The 22,976-nt window shown below is 43.3% G+C and overlaps 1 protein-coding gene across 4 annotated transcripts in view; it reads right to left on the bottom strand.

Annotated features, from left to right (window-relative positions):
* The window catches only part of LOC135528161 (E3 ubiquitin-protein ligase MIB2-like), a 73,037-nt gene that overhangs the window by 34,542 nt on the left and 15,519 nt on the right, over nucleotides 1–22,976 (bottom strand). For all 4 annotated transcript variants that reach the window (XM_064957039.1, XM_064957040.1, XM_064957038.1 and 1 more), the window contains exons 2-3: nucleotides 16,250–16,639; nucleotides 8,885–9,056 (exon numbers count right to left, since the gene is read on the bottom strand). In XM_064957039.1, coding sequence (XP_064813111.1) covers nucleotides 8,885–9,056; nucleotides 16,250–16,472 — 395 coding nt within the window. In that variant the 5' untranslated portion in view covers nucleotides 16,473–16,639. The remainder of the gene's footprint in view (nucleotides 1–8,884; nucleotides 9,057–16,249; nucleotides 16,640–22,976) is intronic.

The following is a 22,976-nucleotide window of genomic DNA, read 5'->3' as shown; positions in this document are numbered from 1 at the left end:
GCATATTGCTGTGCACATATGGAGGGTTGAAACTACAAGATAGTTTCACCACTTCCCCCGCCTCAGGGATGGTTCCTCTCTTCCACGTTCACTCACCGCAGCTGGTCTGGGCGTGTAGTTAAGGACATGAGATTGTTTACAATCATCTTTGTTTCTGAGTAACTTGGTCACAAGGCATAAGACAAAGAAGAAACCACAGTAGCTTGTGATGCCCCGATCTGCTGGGGAGGGTTGGAACCAACCATGACTAAGCAGTTTTGGGGTTTCTATATAAACCCCTTGCGTTTTCTGTATTATTGGGCTCTCACTGATCACCTACGGGTGGTCGTTGACCAGCTCCATTATTGCAATAATTAATCGGTATTAAAGGTTGATTGTTTGAAGAAATTGAAAGTCCTTTCTCCCTTGCTTGATTAGAATTTACATGACATTCTGCTAACATGCTAATCCCATTAATAAGTGGGTTAATTAGAATACAGCAAAACTCTGGCACTGCAGGTCCTGTACTACTCAATAAGAACCCCCTGACCCCATGGCGGTGTGTGCCTAACAGTGGCTCTCTCTCTGCTTTAATAAGCCCTCAGCTGAGCCACCTGCTCGGCTACTCTCTCCGTCTCTGACATTAAATGAATCCCATTAGTTGTGCTGCTGAGCCCAGATCCAATCCCTCCATCACAAATGATCAGCAAAATAAAGCAGGGCCTCTCTCATCATGGAAGCCAGCCAACTTCTCGGCTCCCCCAATATCAATTTGGGACAGATTGAATGCCTGCATTTTCTTAAGACGGACCAGGTCTTATGAGACGCGAGACAGACTGTAGCACTTTGGATGACATCACTGAGGACTCCCTCACTCCAGAAAGTATTCATACCCCTTGACTTATTCCATATTTTAATGTGTTTCAGCCTGAATTCAAAATGGATTCTACCTACATGCACATATTACCTTGACAACAATGCTCCCGCACATTGACTCTGTATGGGTACCCCCTGTATATAGCCCCGCCATTGTTATTTACTGCTGCTCTTTAATTATTTGTTATTCTTATCTCTTACTTTTTTTGTGTATATTCTTAAAACTGTATTGTTGGTTAAGGGCTTGTAAGTAAGCATTTCACTGTAAGGTCTACACCTGTTGTATTCGGCGCATGTGACAAATACAATTTGACTTTACTTGATTAAATACTCCATAATGAAAAAGGGAAAACATGTTTTTTGAAATCTTGGCAAATTTATTTAAAATTAAATATAGAAATATCTAATTTACCTAAGTATTCACACCCCTGAGTCAATACTTTGTAGAATCACCTTTGGCAGCGATTATAGCTGTGAGTCTTTCTGGTTAAATCTCGAAGAGCTTTCCACACCTGGATTGCAAAACATTTGCCCATTTATCTTTTCAAATTCTTCAAGCTCTGTCAAATTGGTTGTTGATCATTGCTAGACAACCATTTTCAGGTCTTGCTATAGATGTTCAAGTAGATTTAAGTCAAAACTGTTAGGCCACTCAGGAACATTCACTGTATACTCATTGGTCTTTGTGGTTGAAATTCACTGCTCGACTGAGGGACCTTACAGATAATTGTATGTGTGGGGTACAGAGATGAGGTAGTCATTCAAAAATCATGTTAAACAATCATGTTAAACACTTATTGCACACAGAGTGAGTCCATGCAGCTTATTATGTGACTTGTTAAGCATAATTTTACTCCTGAACTTATTTAGCCTTGCCATAACAAAGAGGTTGAATACTTACTGACAAGACGTTTCAGCTTTTAATTAATTTGTAAAAACAATTTAAAACATAATTCCACTTTGACATTATGGGGTATTATGTGTAGGCCAGTGACAAAAAAATCTCAATTTAATCCATTTTAAATTCAGGCTGTAACACAACCAAATGTGGAAAAGGTCAAATGTGTGAATACTTTCTGAAGGCTCTGTATAGAGGGGCACTGTTGTGTTTTGCCCCATGCACAACAAGCATGAAGAAGAACGAGGGTTTGCGGGTGTGACTTTCATATGATGTTTTTCCCCTTTGCTTTAGAGGCTGGGTCTTGGAGCAGCAACAGTCAATGTTCTGTTGAATTTATCTTCACTGTGTGTAATGAATGACATCAAAACTACATCTAAACCAGAATTGTGATCAAATGGTTGGATATAAACATTGACTAATTTATTCACCATTTCCCTACTTTGATCTACTCCTGTATCACCTAGAATAAGGCTGTAGCGTAACAAAATGTGGAAAAAGTGAAGGGGTCTGAATACTTTCTGAATGCACTGCATTACAAACTTGCACAATTTACAATATGTTACGAATTTGCAAAACGTATGATATGTTACGAATTCCAATTTTTTGTGGCTAACGTTAGCAACCAATCCACATAGCTAACTTTAGCCACAACTAGCTGGTTAGGAGTTAGGGGAAGGGTTAGCTAAAAATTGTTGCTATACGTTCGCGTTATACATTCCCCCCGACCAACCACCCTCCTTTTGTTTTTGCCTTAATTAACCTTCTGTCTTTTATAACCATACCAAACGTGACATATCAAACTAACTTGAGTGTCCCAGATTTACTATGAGACCAAGCTGATCAAAAAACTGTTGGATTCATAATGAAACCTTATACGCATACGCTTATTGCAACGGACGAGTGCAATGTTTTGTAATCTTGTACGGTAAAGATGGAATGTTGTGTGTGTAAGTATGTCAAAAACGCTAATGGCATGATCTAATGAAGTATGGATGAGTTTTGGTATGACGAGCTGTAGAAATAGAAATGACTGGCTATATTTCGTGCATATGGCATATTTGGTCAAAGGAGAACTGAAAGCGACTCAGCCTCCTGCCTGACACCAATCTAGCGAATTCAACCCCAATGGGATTCATAGTTCAAATAAACGAATTACGATTCAGTGGGTTTCTCTAAAGACGTCTGCTCCACCACATGAGCTGTGTGACTACAAAATTAGGCTAAGTAGCGAGGCCTAAACAGAACTGAGAAAGACCATCAATGGCTCTTTGTATCATCCATTTCTCCTAATCTCAGTTACCAAGAAGTAAAACTGTCCACGTGAGATTAGTTTCTCCAAATCCTCAGTGGTAATGGTGGGAAAACATTAGTAGATTCATCTTAATGAATGTTCTGTCGGGATGAGGGTTGCGTAAGAGCCCTCCATTCATCACGTTACTTACTGTATGTCCTCTCTAGCTAAGGCCAGAGATGTCTAAAGGGCCCATCACATCACTGCAGGCCAACTGACTTCAGCTGAGTCATATTCTTTCATTCCACTTAAGACTAAATACTCCTTTACTTAAAGATGGCTCAGAAAGATGGCTCTGAGCTTTATAACGTGTTAGTATTGGGGTGACAGAGATCCCTCCAAAGAACCACTTCATATTCAAACAATTCCCTGCATGGACCGCACGCACTAAACATGTGTTGACCATCAGCCATTTTGGGTAAAAAAAAACCATCATCATTCATGCACAGGACTCAACTACTGAGATATCTTATCCTGCATTTGCCTTTACCTGGCTGTACTGTTTGTTGATATAGAGAAGTTAATGTGTGTGTGTGTGTGGGAGTAATTTCATCAATAGTGAACTAACTAAATAATAGGATTTTATTTCCCTCACAACAAAGTGGCAGCGTGGTGGTCTGTGTGTTTACTACTATCCCATCACCACACCCACCATACAGTGCCTTGCGAAAGTATTTGGCCCCCTTGAACTTTGCGACCTTTTGCCACATTTCAGGCTTCAAACATAAAGATATAAAACTGTATTTTTTTGTGAAGAATCAACACCAAGTGGGACACAATCATGAAGTGAAACGACATTTATTGGATATTTCAAACTTTTTTAACAAATCAAAAACTGAAAAATTGGGCGTGCAAAATTATTCAGCCCCCTTCAGTTAATACTTTGTAGTGCCACCTTTTGCTGCGATTACAGCTGTAAGTCGCTTGGGGTATGTCTCTATCAGTTTTGCACATCGAGAGACTGAAATTCTTTCCCATTCCTCCTTGCAAAACAGCTCGAGCTCAGTGAGGTTGGATGGAGAGCATTTGTGAACAGCAGTTTTCAGTTCTTTCCACAGATTCTCGATTGGATTCAGGTCTGGACTTTGACTTGGCCATTCTAACACTTGGATATGTTTATTTTTGAACCATTCCATTGTAGATTTTGCTTTATGTTTTGGATCATTGTCTCGTTGGAAGACAAATCTCTGTCCCAGTCACAGGTCGTTTGCAGACTCCATCAGGTTTTCTTCCAGAATGGTCCTGTATTTGGCTCCATCCATCTTCCCATCAATTTTAACCATCTTCCCTGTCCCTGCTGAAGAAAAGCAGGAACAAACCATGATGCTGCCACCACCATGTTTGACAGTGGAGATGGTGTGTTCAGGGTGATGGGCTGTGTTGCTTTTACGCCAAACATAACGTTTTGCATTGTTGCCAAAAAGTTTAATTTTGGTTTCATCTGACCAGAGCACCTTCTTCCACATGTTTGGTGTGCCTCCCAGATGGCTTGTGGCAAACTTTAAACAACACTTTTTATGGATATCTTTAAGAAATGGCTTTCTTGCCACTCTTCCATAAAGGCCAGATTTGTGCAATATACGACTTATTGTTGTCCTATGGACAGAGTCTCCCACCTCAGCTGTAGATCTCTGCAGTTCATCCAGAGTGATCATGGGCCTCTTGGCTGCATCTCTGATCAGTCTTCTCCTTGTATGAGCTGAAAGTTTAGAGGGACGGCCAGGTCTTGGTAGATTTGCAGTGGTCTGATACTCCTTCCATTTCAATATTATCGCTTGCACAGTGCTCCTTGGGATGTTTAAAGCTTGGGAAATCTTTTTGTATCAAAATCCGGCTTTAAACTTCTTCACAACAGTATCTCGGACCTGCCTGGTGTGTTCCTTGTTCTTCATGATGCTCTCTGCGCTTTTAACGGACCTCTGAGACTATCACAGTGCAGGTGCATTTATACGGAGACTTGATTACACACAGGTGGATTGTATTTATCATCATTAGTCATTTAGGTCAACATTGGATCATTCAGAGATCCTCACTGAACTTCTGGAGAGAGTTTGCTGCACTGAAAGTAAAGGGGCTGAATAATTTTGCACGCCCAATTTTTCAGTTTTTGATTTGTTAAAAAAGTTTGAAATATCCAATAGATGTCGTTCCACTTCATGATTGTGTCCCACTTGTTGTTGATTCTTCACAAAAAAATACAGTTTTATATCTTTATGTTTGAAGCCTGAAATGTGGCAAAAGGTCGCAAAGTTCAAGGGGGCCGAATACTTTCGCAAGGCACTGTATCAATCTTCTTACATGTAATAAGTAGAAGATATATATATTTTTAAAAGGTAGAGATTTGCAGTCTCGTCAGGTAGCTAGCGTAAGTTCTACTCTGGGATTGAATAGTTTGTAAACAACCTGCAAATAACAAGACCAATAAGATGATTAGATCTTATAGTGGTCTTATGGGACACACTGCTGTCCACTAGTGTTTTCAAAGGACAGAAATAAAACATTTGGCCTTGTGTTTACTCTCTGGACAGCTTTCAGGCCCTCAAGTCCAGACTTAACTACTTTGTTTCAAATAAAGAGTTAAGTATAAATCCGACCTTATAACTTTTTCACTCCAGACTTAGCCCATCTCTTTATGTGATAACGCAAAGTAATTACATTCAAGTTTAAATCAAACAACCTTGAACATTTTAAAAACCAAACAACCTTAATCAAATCACATTTACCACAATAGGAGAAATTAGTAAATGGCAAGCATCCCGTCACTGAATCTACAAAATGTATCTTTACTCGATCAAGTGAGTGGGATGAATCCCTGCCTTCCGCTAAGAAAGCACTGGCCACTGTTCTTGGCCTGAAGTCTCCAGGAACAGGAGAGCCATCAATCCTGAGGACTGTCTGAAGGGCTCTCTTCTAATGAAGGACTCTTCTAATGAAGGTTGCTGAGCCAAACAGCATACATGCCCAATGTTTAATCAATACCGTAGAGAAACTGAGGTGGGAGTCAAAGTGAGAGGGGGAAGGAGTCTCTGTCAGACGGTATTGTACTGCAGTAGTTTCCAAAATTGTTTGGTTATTGTACCACCAACTGAATTTTGCTCTGCCCCCAGAAGTACCCCCTCATGTGCATTTCACCAGTAGGCCTATGGTCTCATGAGTCTTCTCAAGTACCCCCTGTGGATAGGTTGAGTACGCCCAGAAGTCCTAGTACCCCTGGTTGGGAACCACTGTTGTACTGTATTTATATATATTTCCCCCAGTTTTTGCAGGTTTTCATTCTCAAAATGGGATGTTCGGAGTCCATAACAATGCTTAAACCATATTCTTCAGGGCGGCAGGGTAGCCTAGTGGTTAGAGCGTTGGACTAGTAACCGGAAGGTTGCGAGTTCAAGCCCCCGAGCTGACAAGGTACAAATCTGTCGTTCTGCCCCTGAACAGGCAGTTAACCCATTGTTCCCAGGCCGTCATTGAAAATAAGAATGTGTTCTTAACTGACTTGCCTGGTTAAAGACAGGTAAAATTAAAAAAAAGAAATTGTAGTTACCATTTAACTCAGGTGTGCACCAGCCAGACAGTTGTGTTTGGCCAGCAGTGTTTCTGTAGCACACTTGTGTGGGAATTTTCAAAAGAAAATGGTCACTGGATTGACGCAAATAATTATGATTATGCCAGACATCGGCTACTTTGTAGTTGCCTTTCAATCTGCTTGAAAACTGTTATCATTAGCATCGCTAACAGCTACACAAAGTGGTAGCTATATAGGCCCTACGCGCACTGCACACATCAGGGCTCGACATTCAGGTAAATTTGCCAGTGTCACACCGGGCCAGTGCCAACTGAAAGCTACTGGCTCGAATGAAAAAAATACTGGCCCGGGTCAAGAGCTGACAGGAAAGCAAATTATGCTTTCATTGTTTTAAGAATATATTACCTTTCATTTACAGTCTGAGCAAGTAGCCTTTACAGGGTCAAATTCAAGGACATTTCCAAACACTTAATTGTATTTTTCAAGGACCAAGATTGTATATTTGTTGTAATAGTCTACAGAAAAAACACCCTTCAATTGAAATGGCGGGAAGTAAATGAAAGTGCCTTCATCTCTCATTAAAACGGATCAGAAATGAAATCATGGAATAATTATATTGGAGCAGTAGAACTTCTAAATCAGCTACCATAACTTCAATGACTTTTCAAAAGACCAAATAGCCAAGAGGAAATGTATGATTTTGAAGGTACGCCATTCCATGATGACTGAATTGTACATCGCAAATATTCAACCAAGACTTATAACTTTTTAAATACCTGGTTTGTACACCCATTCTTGCCTCATAACTTGGAACAGCTTTCCTACTGCTGTAGTTCTTCATTGAGTTGCTCAATTATATAGCCTAGGTTAAAAATAGCATTATTGCAATATTTCTTTCACTGGCCCAAGTGGCCCACTGATGGGGATGATCGACCTCCCCTGTAAGTCGATCTCTGATGCTTCATACAGTTGGGTTAATTTTTGGTCAATTGCACATAACTGTTTGAATAAAACATGATAAAGAGAGCAAATTGTGATCCTAAAACGAACATGACCAGGTAAAAAAAATGTTTGCTGGCACCCTTGCGACCAAATAAAAATGTGTGTTGCAAATGCGACTGTTTTAGTTGCAGTACTGAACCCTGGTACAGAATATGAGAGCTGGCCAACAGTGTCAAATACATTTGATCTATTCTCTCGTTATGAGAGAAAAATGTAAACCGGCGGTCCTACTATCCAAACTGCTTATGGGGTTTGTTTGAATTTCAAGATGAATACTAATTCTTACAGGCTTTTCAGTAGTTCAGGCTACTCTTACAGCCATTGAAGGGTTGGTAAGCTTGTTCTCTGACACAGTACCTCTATCTTCACCTAATGTCTTTCGCAATGTCTATGATCTCCAAAAGGCTTCACTCATTTGAGGGAACTAATTATGTGATGAAATGTGTGCCGATCACGGATAAGAGGGAATCGGTTCCACATAAGGAATTACTGTACTATTGGCCAACAGTATTCTGCATGGCATCACTGAACATATTTGCTTAAGTGTTGTTCTCCCATTTTGAGTTTTAGCTCCTGGCCAGATGATTAGCCCGTGTCTGTGTAATACTAAGTGTATTATACTACATGAATGGAGAATTCTTGAGAAATTCAGTCTCAAGCTTCAAAAAGCCCAGAAACACATTCACCAGCGAGCACACAAAGGAATACAGAGGTTTGAGCTGGCTCTTCTCTGGTGGACTAGTAGAAGAATTCTGTGCCCCATTTTAAATTCAGTGTGCCATGAGTATCACCCAATATTATAAAGGGAACTGTCCACCCAGCTGACATTCAGACAGTGCCTGTAGGGGCTGGGAGCTTTACTGTGAACTGATACAGTTGACTGGATAAGGAGAGAGGAGGGGATAATTTGCGTACTTGTATAAAAGTGATAATGCCCTCGAAGCCATTGTTTGGAGGATATATTGGCACGGTCTTCCGGCCCTCGACATCGTCTCGGGCCTAACAACAGCCATGCCAATATATCCTCCAAAGATTGGCAAATCTCTGGCATGATCACTTAATTAGAGAAGGTAGGCAGAGGAGACAATGGGAATCAACTTAGGGGAGTCAGGGACACAGGGACAGTTAGAATGGTTCCTCTCCAGTTAATCTGGCACAAGTTATTATTTGAAAAGTAAAACAAATTGTAATCAAATTCAGCAAATCACACACTGTATTTTGAAGTGAATTTGAACAGAAATCAACCCGAGTGAATCTGGAGACAGGGATTGAAGGAATGGAGAGTTTGGGGGGGGGGGTGTATGGTACTCACGGTTGGGAATGGGCTGTCTCATAGCGCTCAAATGCGTGGCCCAGGTCGTGTTTGTTGTTCATGTAGCACTGCGTGCACAAGTCGTAGTCAAAGCACACCTTGCACTTCCAGCGCATCCCCATGATGCCATGCTTCTTGCAGCTGTCACAGATGATGTTGGAGTGGCGCACACCTGCGACAGAGAAAAGGGGGGGGGAGCGAGAAAGTCAGAGTGAGGTTGAAGGAGGTTAAGACAAGCCAGTCCAGAATTAGTTCATAGTACAGCAAATGAGAAGAGTTAACTGATGACAGAGATGACGAGAGATGCAAATCTTCCTCCCCCTTCTCACTCTCCTTCTCTTTGCTTTCGCTACATTAATTGAAGCCTTATTGACTTCTGAGGCAGAACAATTCTGTTTTAATGGGGAAAATGCAGATGAATCCTGCATTAGCACTTGGCATTCAATTCTAATACAGCCGATTCTAAAACAGGGCTGTATTGCCTGTCTCCTGCTTGAGTCGAGAGTTACGGAGATGGAGAGAGATGCCCTTTGCTCTGCGATGCTGAGTAAACATGAGCTTGAGGAACCTTGCTTGAGTCACAAAGATGAGACCAATACCTAAAAATAACAAATGATATACAAACAATACATTAGATACAGTGCATTTGGAAAGAATTCAGACCCCTTCCCTTTTTCCACATTTTGTTACGTTACAGCCTTATTCTAAAAATTATTATATTTGTTTGTTTTTTCATTCATCAATCTAAATACAATACCCCATAATGACAAAGAGAAACAGGTTTAGACATTTTTGCACATTCATAAAAAAACAGAAATACCCTATTTACGTAAGTATTCAGACATTTTCTATGATACTCCAAATTGAGCTCAGGTGCATCCTGTTTTCATATGTGTTCCCCTATTCCTACCACCCCTCCCCTAATTGGAGTAAACCAATGGACAACAACACTTAGGCTTCTACTTCCAGCTTAGTCATACTATATACATTTTACGGACACAATGTATTTATGCATTTGACAATAGTTCACTTTTTTTTTATTTTGATCCCCTCTTGTCAGCTACCCTCAACCCCTCCCATCTATCTCTGAAGACCATCCAGATTTGATTTCTATTTGCAATATATTTTTAACTGTGCTGTTTCACAAACGTTCTGAACCTCTAAACATTTTACGGACCAGTATATTTTACATTAGTTATCTTGTTGTTTTTAGTCTCCCCCATCAGCTCCACTCAACCCTTCCCATCTATCTCTTAACACCATCCAGTTTTGATTTCCATTTGCAATATATTTTTCTAATCTGCTATGATGTTTCCCACAAGTTCTGAACCTTTCTATTCTCATAGTTTCTACAGATTGTAAATTAAAGATGTTTTTCTTTCTAAAAAAGTATTATATAATTGATCGATTGACTTTAAACTTTTCAAATCACCCAGCAGTGCGATTACAGAGTTTGCTTTGCAATTCTTCAGCCATTCCTGAACCTGCGACCAAAAGCGATATCGGTCTCTTCGCAGCAAATATTTAAACACACACAGTTGAAGTCGGAAGTTTACATACACTGGAGTCATTAAAACTTGTTTTTCAACCACTCCACAAATTTCTTGTAAACAAACTATAGTTTTGGCAAGTTGGTTAGGACATCTACTTTGTGCACGACACAAGTAATTTTTCCAACAATTGTTTACAGACAGATTATTTCAATTATCATTCACTGTATCACAATTCCAGTGGGTCAAAAGATTACATACACTAAGTTGACTGTGCCTTTAATCAGCTTGGAAAATTCCAGAAAATTATGTCATGGCTTTAAGAAGCTTCTGATAGACTAATTGATATCATTTGAGTCAATTGGAGGAATACCTGTGGATGTATTTCAAGACCTACCTTCAAATTCAGTGCTTATTTTCTTGACATCATGGGAAAATCCAAATAAATCAGCCAAGACCTCCACAAGTCTGGTTCATTCTTGGGAACAATTTCCAAACGCTTGAAGTTACCACGTTCAACTGTACAAACAGTAGTACGCAAGTATAAACACCATGGGACCACGGAGCCGTCATACCGCTCAGGAAGGAGACGCGTTCTGTCTCCTAGAGATGAACGTATTTTGGTGAGAAATGTGCAAATCAATCCCAGAACAACAGCAAAGGAACTTGTGAAGAATGCTGGAGGAAACAAGTACAAAAGTATCTATATTCACAGTAAAACGAGTCCTATATCGACAAAATTAAAGGCCGGAAGCCACTTCTCCAAAACCACTCCAAAACCAAGGAACTGCTCTAAAACCAAGGAAGAAGCCACTGCTCCAAAACCACCATAAAAAAGCCAAAGCCACATGTAAAGGTGTTGGTCCCATGTTTCATGAGCTGAAAAAAAAATATTCCAGAAATGTTCCATATGCACAAAAAGCGTATTTCTCTCAAATATTGTACACAAATGTGTTTATACCCGTTAGTAAGCATTTCTCCTTTGCCAAGATAATCCAGCCACTGGACAGGTGTGGCTTATCAAGAAACTGATTAAACAGCATGATCATTACACAGGTTTTGGAGAATTTGTCAGTACGTCCAACCGGCCTAAGAACCGCAGACCACGTGTAATCACGCCAGTCAAGGACCTCCACATCAGGCTTCTTCACCCGCGGGATCGTCTGAGACCAGCCACCTGGACAGCTGATGAAACTGTGGGTTTGCACAATCTAAGAAATTCTGCACAAACTGTCAAAAACCCTCTCAGGAAAGTTCATCTGCATGCTCATCGCCTCAGCAGGGTCTTGACCTGACTGCAGTTTGGTGTCATAACTGACTTCAGTGAGCAAATGCTCACCTTTGATGGATACTGGCACGCTGGAGAAGTATGCTCTTCATGGATGAATCCTAGGTTCAACTGTACCGGGCAGATGGCGTGTATGGCATCGTGTGGGTGAGTGGTTTGCTGACGTCAATGCTGTGAACAGAGTGCCCCCATGGTGGTGGTGGGTTTATGATATGGACATGCATAAGCTACGGACAATAAACAAAATTGCATTTTATCAATGGCAATTTGAGTGCACAGGGATACCTTGACGAGATCCTGTGGCCCATAGTCGTGCTATTCATCTGCTTCCATCACCTTATATTTCAGCATGATTGTTACGGTTTTCTTCTATCTCCTCCTCTGACAACGAGGTGTAGCAAGGATCGGACCAAAATGCGGCGTGTAGATTGCGATCCATGTTTAATAAACTGAAGAAACACGAATCAAAATACAAACACTACAAAAACAATGAACGTAACGAAAACCGAAACAGCCTAATACTGGTGCAAACTAATACACTACAGACAAAAGGACACTAAGGACATAAGGACAATCACCCACAAAACACGCAAAGAATATGGCTGCCTAAATATGGTTCCCAATCAGAGACAACGATAAACACCTGCCTCTGATTGAGAACCACTTCAGACAGCCATAGACTTATCTAGAACACCCCACTAAGCTACAATCCCAAAACCTATAAAAAACCCCAAGACAACGTGGACCCCACTCTATCAAAGTCTTAGTCCCTCTTAGATAGGCCACCCTCACCGCCGACCATGGCCTAGTAGTCCTCACCCAGGACCCCACTGGACTGAGGGGCAGCTCGGGACTGAGGGGCAGCTCGGGACTGAGAGGAAGCTCAGGCAGGTCGTTGGCTCTGGCAGATCCTGGCTGGTTGGCGGTTCTGGCAGAGTCTGGCTGACTGGCGGATCCTGGCTGCTCCATGCTGACTGGCGGCTCTGGCTGCTCCATGCTGACTGGCGGCTCTGGCTGCTCCATGCTGACTGGCGGCTCTGGCTGCTCCATGCTGACTGGCGGCTCTGGCTGCTCCATGCTGACTGGCGGCTCTGGCTGCTCCATGCTGACTGGCGGCTCTATGCTGACTGGCGGCTCTGGCTGCTCCATGCTGACTGGCAGCTCTGGCAGCTCCATGCAGACTGGCAGCTTCTTGCAGACTGGCAGCTCCTTGCAGACTGGCAGCTCCTTGCAGACTGGCAGCTCCTTGCAGACTGGCAGCTCTAGCTGCTCCATGTATACTGGCAGCTCTGGCTGCTCCATGCAGACTGGCAGCTCTGGCTGCTCCATGCAGACTGGCAGCTCTGGCTGCTCCATGCTGACTGGCGGCTCTATGCTGACTGGCGGCTCTGGCTGCTCCATGCTGACTGGCAGCTCTGGCAGCTCCATGCAGACTGGCAGCTTCTTGCAGACTGGCAGCTCCTTGCAGACTGGCAGCTCCTTGCAGACTGGCAGCTCCTTGCAGACTGGCAGCTCTAGCTGCTCCATGTATACTGGCAGCTCTGGCTGCTCCATGCAGACTGGCAGCTCTGGCTGCTCCATGCAGACTGGCAGCTCTGGCTGCTCCATGCAGACTGGCAGCTCTGGTTGATCCATGCAGACTGGCAGCTCTGGCTGAACAGGCGGGAGACTCCGGCAGCGCTGTAGAGGAGGAAGGCTCTGGCAGCGCTAAACAGGCGGGAAACTCCAGCAGCGCAGGAGAGGAGGAAGGCTCTGGCTGCGCTGAACAGGCGGGAAACTCCAGCAGCGCAGGAGAGGAGAAAGGCTCTGGCAGCGCTGGAGAGGCGAGGCGCACTGTAGGCCTGATGCGTGGTGCTGGCACTGGTGGTACTGGGCCGAGGACACGCACAGGAAGCCTGGTGCGGGGAGCTGCCACCGGAGGGCTGGTGCGTGGAGGTGGTACTGGGTAGACCGGACCGTGCAGGCGCACTGGAGCTCTTGAGCACCGAGCCTGCACAAACTTACCTGGTTGAATACTCCCGGTCGCTCTGCCAGTGCGGCGAGGTGGAATAACCCGCACTGGGCTATGCAGGCGAACCGGGGACACCGTGCGCAAGGCTGGTGCCATGAAAGCTGGCCCAAGGAGACGCACTGGGGACCAGATGCGTAGAGCCGGCTTCATGGCATTTTGCTCGACGCTCAATCTAGCCCGGCCGATAGGAAAGTCTGGAATATACCACACCGGGCTGTGCACCGGCACTGGGGACACCGTGCGCACCACAGCATAACACGGTGCCTGCCCGGTCTCTCTAACCCCCCGGTAACCACAGGAAGTTGGCGTAGGTCTCCTACCTAGCGTCGCCATACTCCCTGTGAGCCACCCCCGATAAATTTTTGGGGCTGACTCTCGGGCTTCCATCCGCGTCGCCGTGCTGCCGCCTCATACCAGCGCCTCTCCACTTTCGTCGCCTCCAGTTCTTCCTTGGGGCGGCGATATTCTCCAGGCTGTGCCCAGGGTCCTTCTCCGTCTAGGATTTCCACAGGCCATAATCAACAGAACAACTCTATGCAAAGGAGATGTCGCGCTGCATGAGGCAAATGGTGGTCAGACCAGAAAGGGACTGTTTTTTTTATCCATGCCCCAACCTTTAAAAAAAAGTTATCTGTGACCAATGGATGCATCTGTATTCCCAGTCATGTGAAATCCATAAATTAGGCCTAATGAATTTATTTCAATTGACAGATTTCCTTATATGAACATTAACTCCGTACAGTCTTTGAAATTCTTGCAAGTTGCGTATATATTTTTGCTCAGTGTATTTTTACTCATCCACCAGTAGATGCCCTTCTTTGTGAGTCCATGCAACGTATTATGTGACTTGTTAAGCACATTTTTACTCCTGAACTTATTTAAGCTTGCCATAACAAAGAGGTTGAATAATTATTAACGCAAGACATTCCAGCTTTTCATTTTTTAAATTAATTTGTAAAAATTTCACAAAACATAATTCCACTTTGACATTATGGAGTACTGTGTGTAGGCCAGTGACACAAAAAAAAATGCAATTTAATCAATTTTAAATGCAGGCTGTAACACAGCAAAATGAGGAAAAAGTCAAGGGGTGGGAATACTTTCTGAAGGCACTGTACAGTATATACACCGCATCCAGAAAGCATTCAGACCCCTTGACTTTTTCCACATTTTGAGATGTTACAGCCTTATTCTAAAATGTATTAAACCATTTTCCACCCTCATCAATCTTCACACAATACCCCATTATGACAAACCAAAAACAGGTTTTTAGACATTTCTGCAAATGTATAAAAAATATTTAAAAAACAAATTTTACATAAGTACATTTACATAAGTATTCAGGCCCTTTACTCAGTACTTTGTTGAAGCACCTTTGGCAGCGATTACAGCCTCACGTCTTCTTGGGTATAACGCTACAAGCTTGGCACACCTGTATTTGGGGAGTTTCTCCCAATCTTTTCTGCAGATCCTCTCAAGCTCTGCCAGGTTGGATGGGGAATGCTACTGCACAGCTATTTTCAGGTGTTCCATCGGGTTCAAGTCCAGGCTCTGGCTGGGCCCCTCAAAGACATTCAGAGACTTGTCCCAAAGCCACACCTGCATTGTCTTGGCTGTTTGCTAAGGGTCGTTGTCCTGTTGAAAGGTGAAGCTTCGCCGCAGTCTGAGGTCCTGAGCGCTCTGGAGCAGGCTTTCATCAATGATCTCTCTGTACTTTGCTTAGCTAATCTTTCCCTCAATCCTGACTAGTCTCCCAGTTCCTGCCGCTGAAAAACATCCCCACAGCACAATGCTGCCACCAACATGCTTCACCGTAGGGAATGGTGCCAGGTTTCCTCCAGACATGACGCTTGGCATTCAGGCCAAAGAGTTCAATGTTGGTTTCAGAGAATCTTGTTTCTCATGAACAGAGCCCTTTAGGTGCCTTTTGGCAAATTCCTGATTGGCATACCTCCATGACCAAGGCCCTTCTCCACCGATTGCTCAAATTGGCCAGGCGGCCAGCTCTAGAAAGAGTCTTGGTGGTTCCAAACTTCTCCCATTTAAGAATGGAGGCCACTCTGTTCTTGGGGACTTTCAATGCTGCAGACATTTTTTGGTACCCTTCCCCAGATCTATACCTCGACACAATCCTGTCTCGGAGCTCTACAGACAATTCCTTTGACTTCATAGCTTGGTTTTTGCTTTGACATTCACTGTCAACTGTGGGAACTTTTATAGACAGGTGTGTGCCTTTCCAAATCATGTCCAATCAATTGAATTTACCACAGGTGGACTCCAATCAAGGATGATCAATGGAAACGGGATGCACCTGAGCTCAATTTCGATTCTCATAGCAAAGGGTCTGAATACTTATTTGTTTTTTTATTTTTAATACATTTGCAAACATTTCTAAAAACCTATTTTCACTTTGTCAATATGGGATATTGTGTGTAGATTGATGGTAAACAATTTAATCATTTTGAGAGTAAGGCTGTAATGTAACAAAATGTGAAGGGGTCTGAATACTTTATGAATTCACTGTAAGTACATAGTCTATATGTGTGTAAACAGCTAAGGTGGGGTGCTATGCTCACCGATCTGGGCATTGTCGTAGAGCAGCAGGTCGTAGGAGCCTTGGTATCCTGTGCGGTAGTTGGTGCGCGTGCCGCTGTCCCACTGTACCACCACCGTCTTATCGGGCGTGGTGGTGCTGCCTTGCCGCCCGATCTCCACCACTGTGCCCAAATGACCCTCACTGTCATCCTGATTCCCCCACTTCCAGTCCAGGCCGCGCACCACGCGCATGCCCACCTCCATGCTGCCTCTCGGGCCAGCCGGGCCCAAGGGCCACGGCCTGGTGGGGTCGCTTCCGCTGCTGCTGTTGTTGCGCCTCCGGGGCCTGTGAAGGACAGGACGGACCCGCACAGAGGGCAGGGAGGGCACCACGGGTAGCACCAGGGGCTCCGGGACCAGATCAGGGGTGACTGACGGGAGAAGGAGAGAGAAAGAAAAAGATGTCTAATCAATTGGGGCGCTGTCTACGAGCAGAGATGTGAATGAAAACCGGCATTTGAGGGTTTTTTTTGTGACAAATAGTTATTGCAGCCAAGCATCTTTTTCTGTAAATAGGCTAGCTCAGATTGGCCATTCACCGGCACTTCTTCATTGGTAAACAAATTCATGATCTTGACCATTTTTTTAAAAAGAAGTCAGCCTAAGCCCTAAAACAATGGTCTCAATCATAGAATTAGGAATTAGAACACCAGAATGGACATGGACCGTCTTATGATGGGATAAATGTCAGCCATGTTTGTCAGGGAATTGGTAAACCATGGTTTGCCAGTGCTGTGATAAGATCATAGAAATAGAATGGGCTTGGAACCTCTAACACTGGCAATTTGACTGGTAAACTCATGGGTACACTCGCAATGGCTGCCTGGTATTTTGATGCAATAATTTCCATGGTAATGTCAAATGTTCATTCAAATTATGCTAACTGATGTGGCTCATGCAATGGAATGTAATTCTTTTGTAATGTCAGTTGAGTTGATTCAACAAATCACATTCCAGATTGATGGGTACACTTCCTGCTTTTACATCTGGCTTTTCTTCTAGGTAAAAAACAAAACAACCAAAAGGTTAAGACAATGTAATAATTCCATGGAAAAGCGTTCTAAATAAAACAAATTAATGAGACCAGTGCCATTGATAACTATTAGCGCCGCTGGTCCCATGAATTGCAAAGAGTTATGGGAAATTATAACCACGTTGTCTTAACCTTGTAATCGTTAACCTAGATGTTGTTGTCTATGGGTACACTAGCAATGGCCTCTAGTCCACCCATTATGTCATCTTTTTTTTGTTGGTAGTTTTTACCTCTTTTTCTCCCCAATTTCATGATGTCCAATTGGTAGTTACAATCTTGTCCCATCGCTGCCACTCCCGTACGGACTCGTGAGAGGCGAAGGTCGAGAGCCATGCGTCCTCTGAAAAATAACCCCGCACTGCTACCGTGCCCGCCACAAGAAGTTGCTAAAGCGCAATGGGACAAGGACATCTCGGCCGGCCAAACCCTCCCCTAACCCGGACGACGCTGGGCCAATTGTGTGCCACCTCATGGGTCTCCTGGGTCTGTACTGATGCAGTGCTCAGACCGCTGCGCCACTCAGGAGGCCATCCATTATGCCATCATTGACTTGAATTCCATTCTATTTCTATTGATAAGATAGTGAAAAATAATGAATTAAGAATATGGTTGTGTTAGTAAATTCATTTTGGAGTGCCAGAGTGCTCTCAGAATGCGCTCTGGGTATTCGTAAATTCAGAGCATTGTCAGATTGTCTGTTTTTAAATTCAGAGCGTTTCGTTCTCGGAACATTCAGAGCGCACACTGGACGCTCTCGGAGGAGTAAGGTTGATCCAAGCATTCTGACCTCACAACGGCAGTCCAGCACCTGAGCTAACTGCTTAACGTTGGCTAGCTACTTCCAGACACAAATGAAAAAACAACTCACTGACCATTTTACTCGCCCTTGCAGAGCTGGTTAGGCTGTTTTCATGTTATCCAGAGCATTGGTCACTGTAACTGTGCTGCTGGCAACAATTTAATTATGTTTTTTTGCTGACGTTTACCGACACTGGCCATATTCAACAGGTATGGAACGTTCATAAATTCATTAGTTATTCTGTGCTCTGGCACACTCAGATGAGAGCGCTCTGAAATTGGAGTGGATGGCCGAGTGAATTTACGAAACGCACCTTTAATCTGCACTCTGTTAGCTAACTAGCTAGCCAGACAGTTTTAGAGTTATGATTCCATCATTTTTCTAATTAAGTGCCAATATGCTAACACTCCATTCAAACAATGCAGTCAATCCACAGCCATTTATTGGCTGAAATTAGTTGATTGGACTTTGACAAGTTGTAAATGCAACAAGTACTGATATTGTATCATATAATAGCTTTTCAAGAAAACAAAAATGTTGAAATGTATGGTCTTTTTACATATATTTTAGAGGCTATATATACACAGTACCAGTCAAAGGTTTGGGCACACCTAGTCATTCAAGGGTTTTTCTTTATTTGGACTATTTTCTACATTGTATAATAGTAGTGAATACATCTAAACTATGAAATAACAAATGGAATCATGTAGTAACCAAAAATGTGTTAAACAAATCAAAATATATTTGATATGAGATTCTTCAAAGTAGACAGCTTTGCACACCCGTGGCATTCTCTCAACCAGCTTCACCTGGAATGCTTTTCCAACCGTCTTGAGGGAGTTCCCACATATGCTGAGCACTTGTTGGCTGCTTTTCCTTCACTCTGCAGTCCAATACATATTGCTCCCCCACTAAGACGAAGATCAGATCAAAGGCGAAGATCAGATCAAATTTTATGACAAATTTATGCAGAAATCCAGGTAATTCCAAAGGGTTTACATACTTTTTCTTGCCACTGTATATATCACAGAACATTTGTTTAAAACCCATATAATCCGCATTTATAATTATATGACAATATTATTGGGTAACAGTAATTCTATCACACATTTTCTGATAGATCACATGCCTTACTTAAATTTTCCTTGCGTAAATAAAATCCAGATTATGCCTCTTCTGCCATTCATTCCAATTAAATTTGTTTGGATTTCTCCCTGACCAATATGGCTGCTATTTTCACCACATTCTGGGACTTTGACAGTTTATGACATAGCCAGGATCTCTATGGTCTCAATAATCAGAGAGCTTTACACCACTCCCAGAGATACTGTCAGCGACACTGCAGCAGCAATGACTTTTGTCTCATTAACCCATGTACTGAAGCCCTGTGATTTTATCCTGTCCCTTCTTCAACATTCACTGAGCCCCATGCTGTGTGACATGGGCTGACTCATAGAGGAGCAGCTGGACATTAGACTCCCCTAACACGCTCACTGCTTTCCTCTGTACCCCTGACATGACACAGCAGCCACAGTCATGCCCTCATCATGACACTATGGCATGTGGCATTAGTGCTCAGCAGGCCACTTGAAACCCAACAAACGCAGGAAGGAAGTGCTTATTCATGTGGAGGACTGAGTTGGCAGAATGGCAGGAACTTTCACAAATAAGAGAGGTATGCCAATCTGACAGCCCACCAGCCAGTCAGGCTGCATATATGGCCTACTTTAGCATAGGGAAAGGGGATATCTAAACTATATATACACAAAATAACGTGGACACCCCTTCAAATTTGTGGATTTGCTGATAGGTGTATAAAACCGAGTACACAGCCATGCAATCTACATAGACAAACATTGTCAGTTGAATGAACTTACTGAAGAGCTCAGTGACTTTCAAAGTGGCACCGTCATAGAATGCCACCTTTCCAACAAGTCAGTTCATCAAATTTCTGCCCTGCTAGAGCTTCCCCAGTTAACTGTAAGTGCTGTTATTGTGAAGTGGCAACATCAAGGATCAACAACAGATCATCCACGAAGTGGTACGCCACACAAGCTCACAGTAGGGGACCACAGAGTGCTGAAGCGCGTAAAAAACACCTGTCCTCAGTTGCAACACTCACTACCGAGTTCCAAACTGCCTCTGGAAGCAACGTCAGCACAAGAACTGTTCGGCGGGAGCTTTATGAAATGGGTTTCCATGGCCGAGCAGGCGCATACAAGCTTAAGATCACCACACGCAATGCCAAGCGTCAGCTGGAGTGGTGTAAAGCTCACCGCCATTGGACTCCGGAGCAGTGGAAACGTGTTCTCTGGAGTGATGAATCACGGTTTACCATCTGGCAGTGCGATGGATGAATCTGGGTTTGGCGGATGCCAGGGAAACACTACCTACCCGAATGCATAGTGCCAACTGTAAAGTTTGGTGGAGGAGGAATAGTGGTCTGGGGGTGTTTTTCATTGTTCGGGCTAGGCCCGTTAGTTCCAGTGAAGGGGAATCTTAACGCTACAGAATACAATGACATTCTAGACGATTCTGTGCTTCCAACTTTGTGGCAACAGTTTGGGCAAGGCCCTTTCCGCCTGACAATGCCCCTGTGCACAAAGTGAGGTCCATACAGAAATCAATTGAGATTGGTGTGGAAGAACTCTACTGGGCTGCACAGAGCCCTGACCTTAAACCCTTCGAACATCTTTGGGATGAATTGGAACGCCGACTGAGAGACAGGCCTAATCGCACAACATCAGTGCCCGACCTCAGTAATGCTCTTGTGGCTGAATGGAAGCAAGTCCCCACAGCAATGTTCCAACATCTAGTGGAAAGGCTTCCCAGGAGAGTGGAGGCTGTTATAGCAGCAAAGGGAGGATCAAGTCTATATTAATGCCCATGATTTTGGAAGGAGATGTTCGACGAGCACGTCCACATACTTTTGGTCATGTAGTGTAGTCAGTTGAATCCATTCATAACGGAATGGATTCAACCAAAATGTGTCTTCCGCTTCTAACTCAACCCCTCTGAATTAGAGAGGTCTGGGGGGCTGCCTTAATCAACGTCATCAGCACTTGGGGAGCAGTTGTTGTTGGGGGTTAACTGCCTTGCTAAAGGACCTTTTTCCACCTTGCCGGCTTGGAGATTCAAACCAGTGACCTTTTGGTTGCCCTTAACCAAAAGTTGCCCTTAACTTAATGCCCTTAACCACTAGGAGGAATGTCTCAGTTGACCGGTTGTTGAAACACTGTGTCTACACAGCCACAACAAGAGGCTAAAAAGCACAGTCACATTTTTTAAACTGCTGAGTTAACCACGGTCAATGACCCTACCATTGTTGAGGCAGGGGAGGCCTACCTCGGTTGTCCCTCGGCCAACAAATGCTTGGCTTTGGTTGATTTACGTTGATCATGTTGTTGATGGCATTCCTGGATGCTGCTTCGGTCTGTGTCTATCGTACACAGGGGAATAGAGGGGGAGCTACTGCATAGATAGAGGCAGGCAGTCCAGTCGCCTGTAGATGTGGAGCACACTAGATCAGCCTGTCTCTCTGCATCCTCCTCATCTGCCTGCCTGGGCTGCCTACTGTGGGCTTGCAGCCTTTACGTAACGGCCTACAGAAGTTTGTTTGTGCATTTGTGTGAGGACAAGAAAAAAGCAGAGACGAATCCAATAAAAACCTGTCACAAATGGATCGTAAAGTGAAACACACTCAAATTTGACATTTTCCCTTGTTAAAACCAAGCATGTAGCCTAATCTACAGAAGTTCTGAACTTTTCACAGCTCTCCCTTTAATTGTCACTTCTCACTGGAAAGACTATTTAACACTCACAGCTTCCAATAACAGACAGAGCCTGCAACTATTATCTACCCATGCATACAACACTACCTATGAAGCTTTGTGCTTACAAACAACATTTATTCACCCTGGTTGATACAACTGACAATGTAGACCAAATGCATTTTTTGTTGGTGCCTAATTTAGTCTTAATCCCATGATAAGTATTCAGATACTTGGTTTAGTGTATGCCTAAATCCATCTTAATCCAGCAGCAATAGGCCGAACAAAATTATTATACTACTTTTGAGATTATATTTGTATGTTCACAGAGATTACTGTGTCATTTGTGTGTTAAAGGTATCTGCTTAAGCGTGAAAACATACGGAGGGGGGGGGGGATCAGAGAGAGAACAAGCAGGCTGCTCATACTCTCTTTCTCCAGCCCTAAAATCAGTTTAGCCTGCCTTCACTGGATTAATAGCTCTGGCCAGTCATCTGACACTGTGTTTAAGGGGAGCCTTCGAGTGAGTATTGATAGTCTAAAGTAGCTTCCTATCCTTGGCTCCTCTTCTCCATTTGCTCTGATCTACCGGTGAGGTGAAAACAATAAATTAGAAATCCTAGCAGTTCTTTCAGATCACCCTTGATACAGGAAAATAAACTAGGATAAAGAGATCATCTAGGCCAGCTGTTTTCTACTGCAGGTGGTCCGAATGTTTTTAACATATGTTTCTTCCAAAAAGAATAGGCCTCACAGTTGAGACATGGGAGTATTAGGCTAATGGAATTATAAGCAATTTTACATTTACTTTTCACAATGCAAATTGTTTATAACAATATTAAAACCTTTAATCTGTTACAGTATATTCACTGATAAATTTGACTGGTTGTCCTAAAGAGATTGACAGTGATTTGTTGGTCCCTGGAACAGAAAAGGTTGGGATAATTGAAATGACTGAGATGCACCCTTTGGATGGAGAGATCTATGGAGATTAGGGAAAGGAAACATTTGCCTACCAATCTCCCTCCATGCTTGTGCCTCTTGATCAGGCAGGGATTTCACCATCCTGCCAGAGCATACTGATATCTAATCAGAATTCAAATTGG

Source organism: Oncorhynchus masou, chromosome 33 (assembly GCF_036934945.1).
Source record: "Oncorhynchus masou masou isolate Uvic2021 chromosome 33, UVic_Omas_1.1, whole genome shotgun sequence".
In the NCBI taxonomy this organism is placed as follows: domain Eukaryota; kingdom Metazoa; phylum Chordata; class Actinopteri; order Salmoniformes; family Salmonidae; genus Oncorhynchus; species Oncorhynchus masou.
The sequence above is the reverse complement of the archived record's forward strand: the minus strand, read 5'-3'. Positions and strand labels throughout refer to the sequence as shown.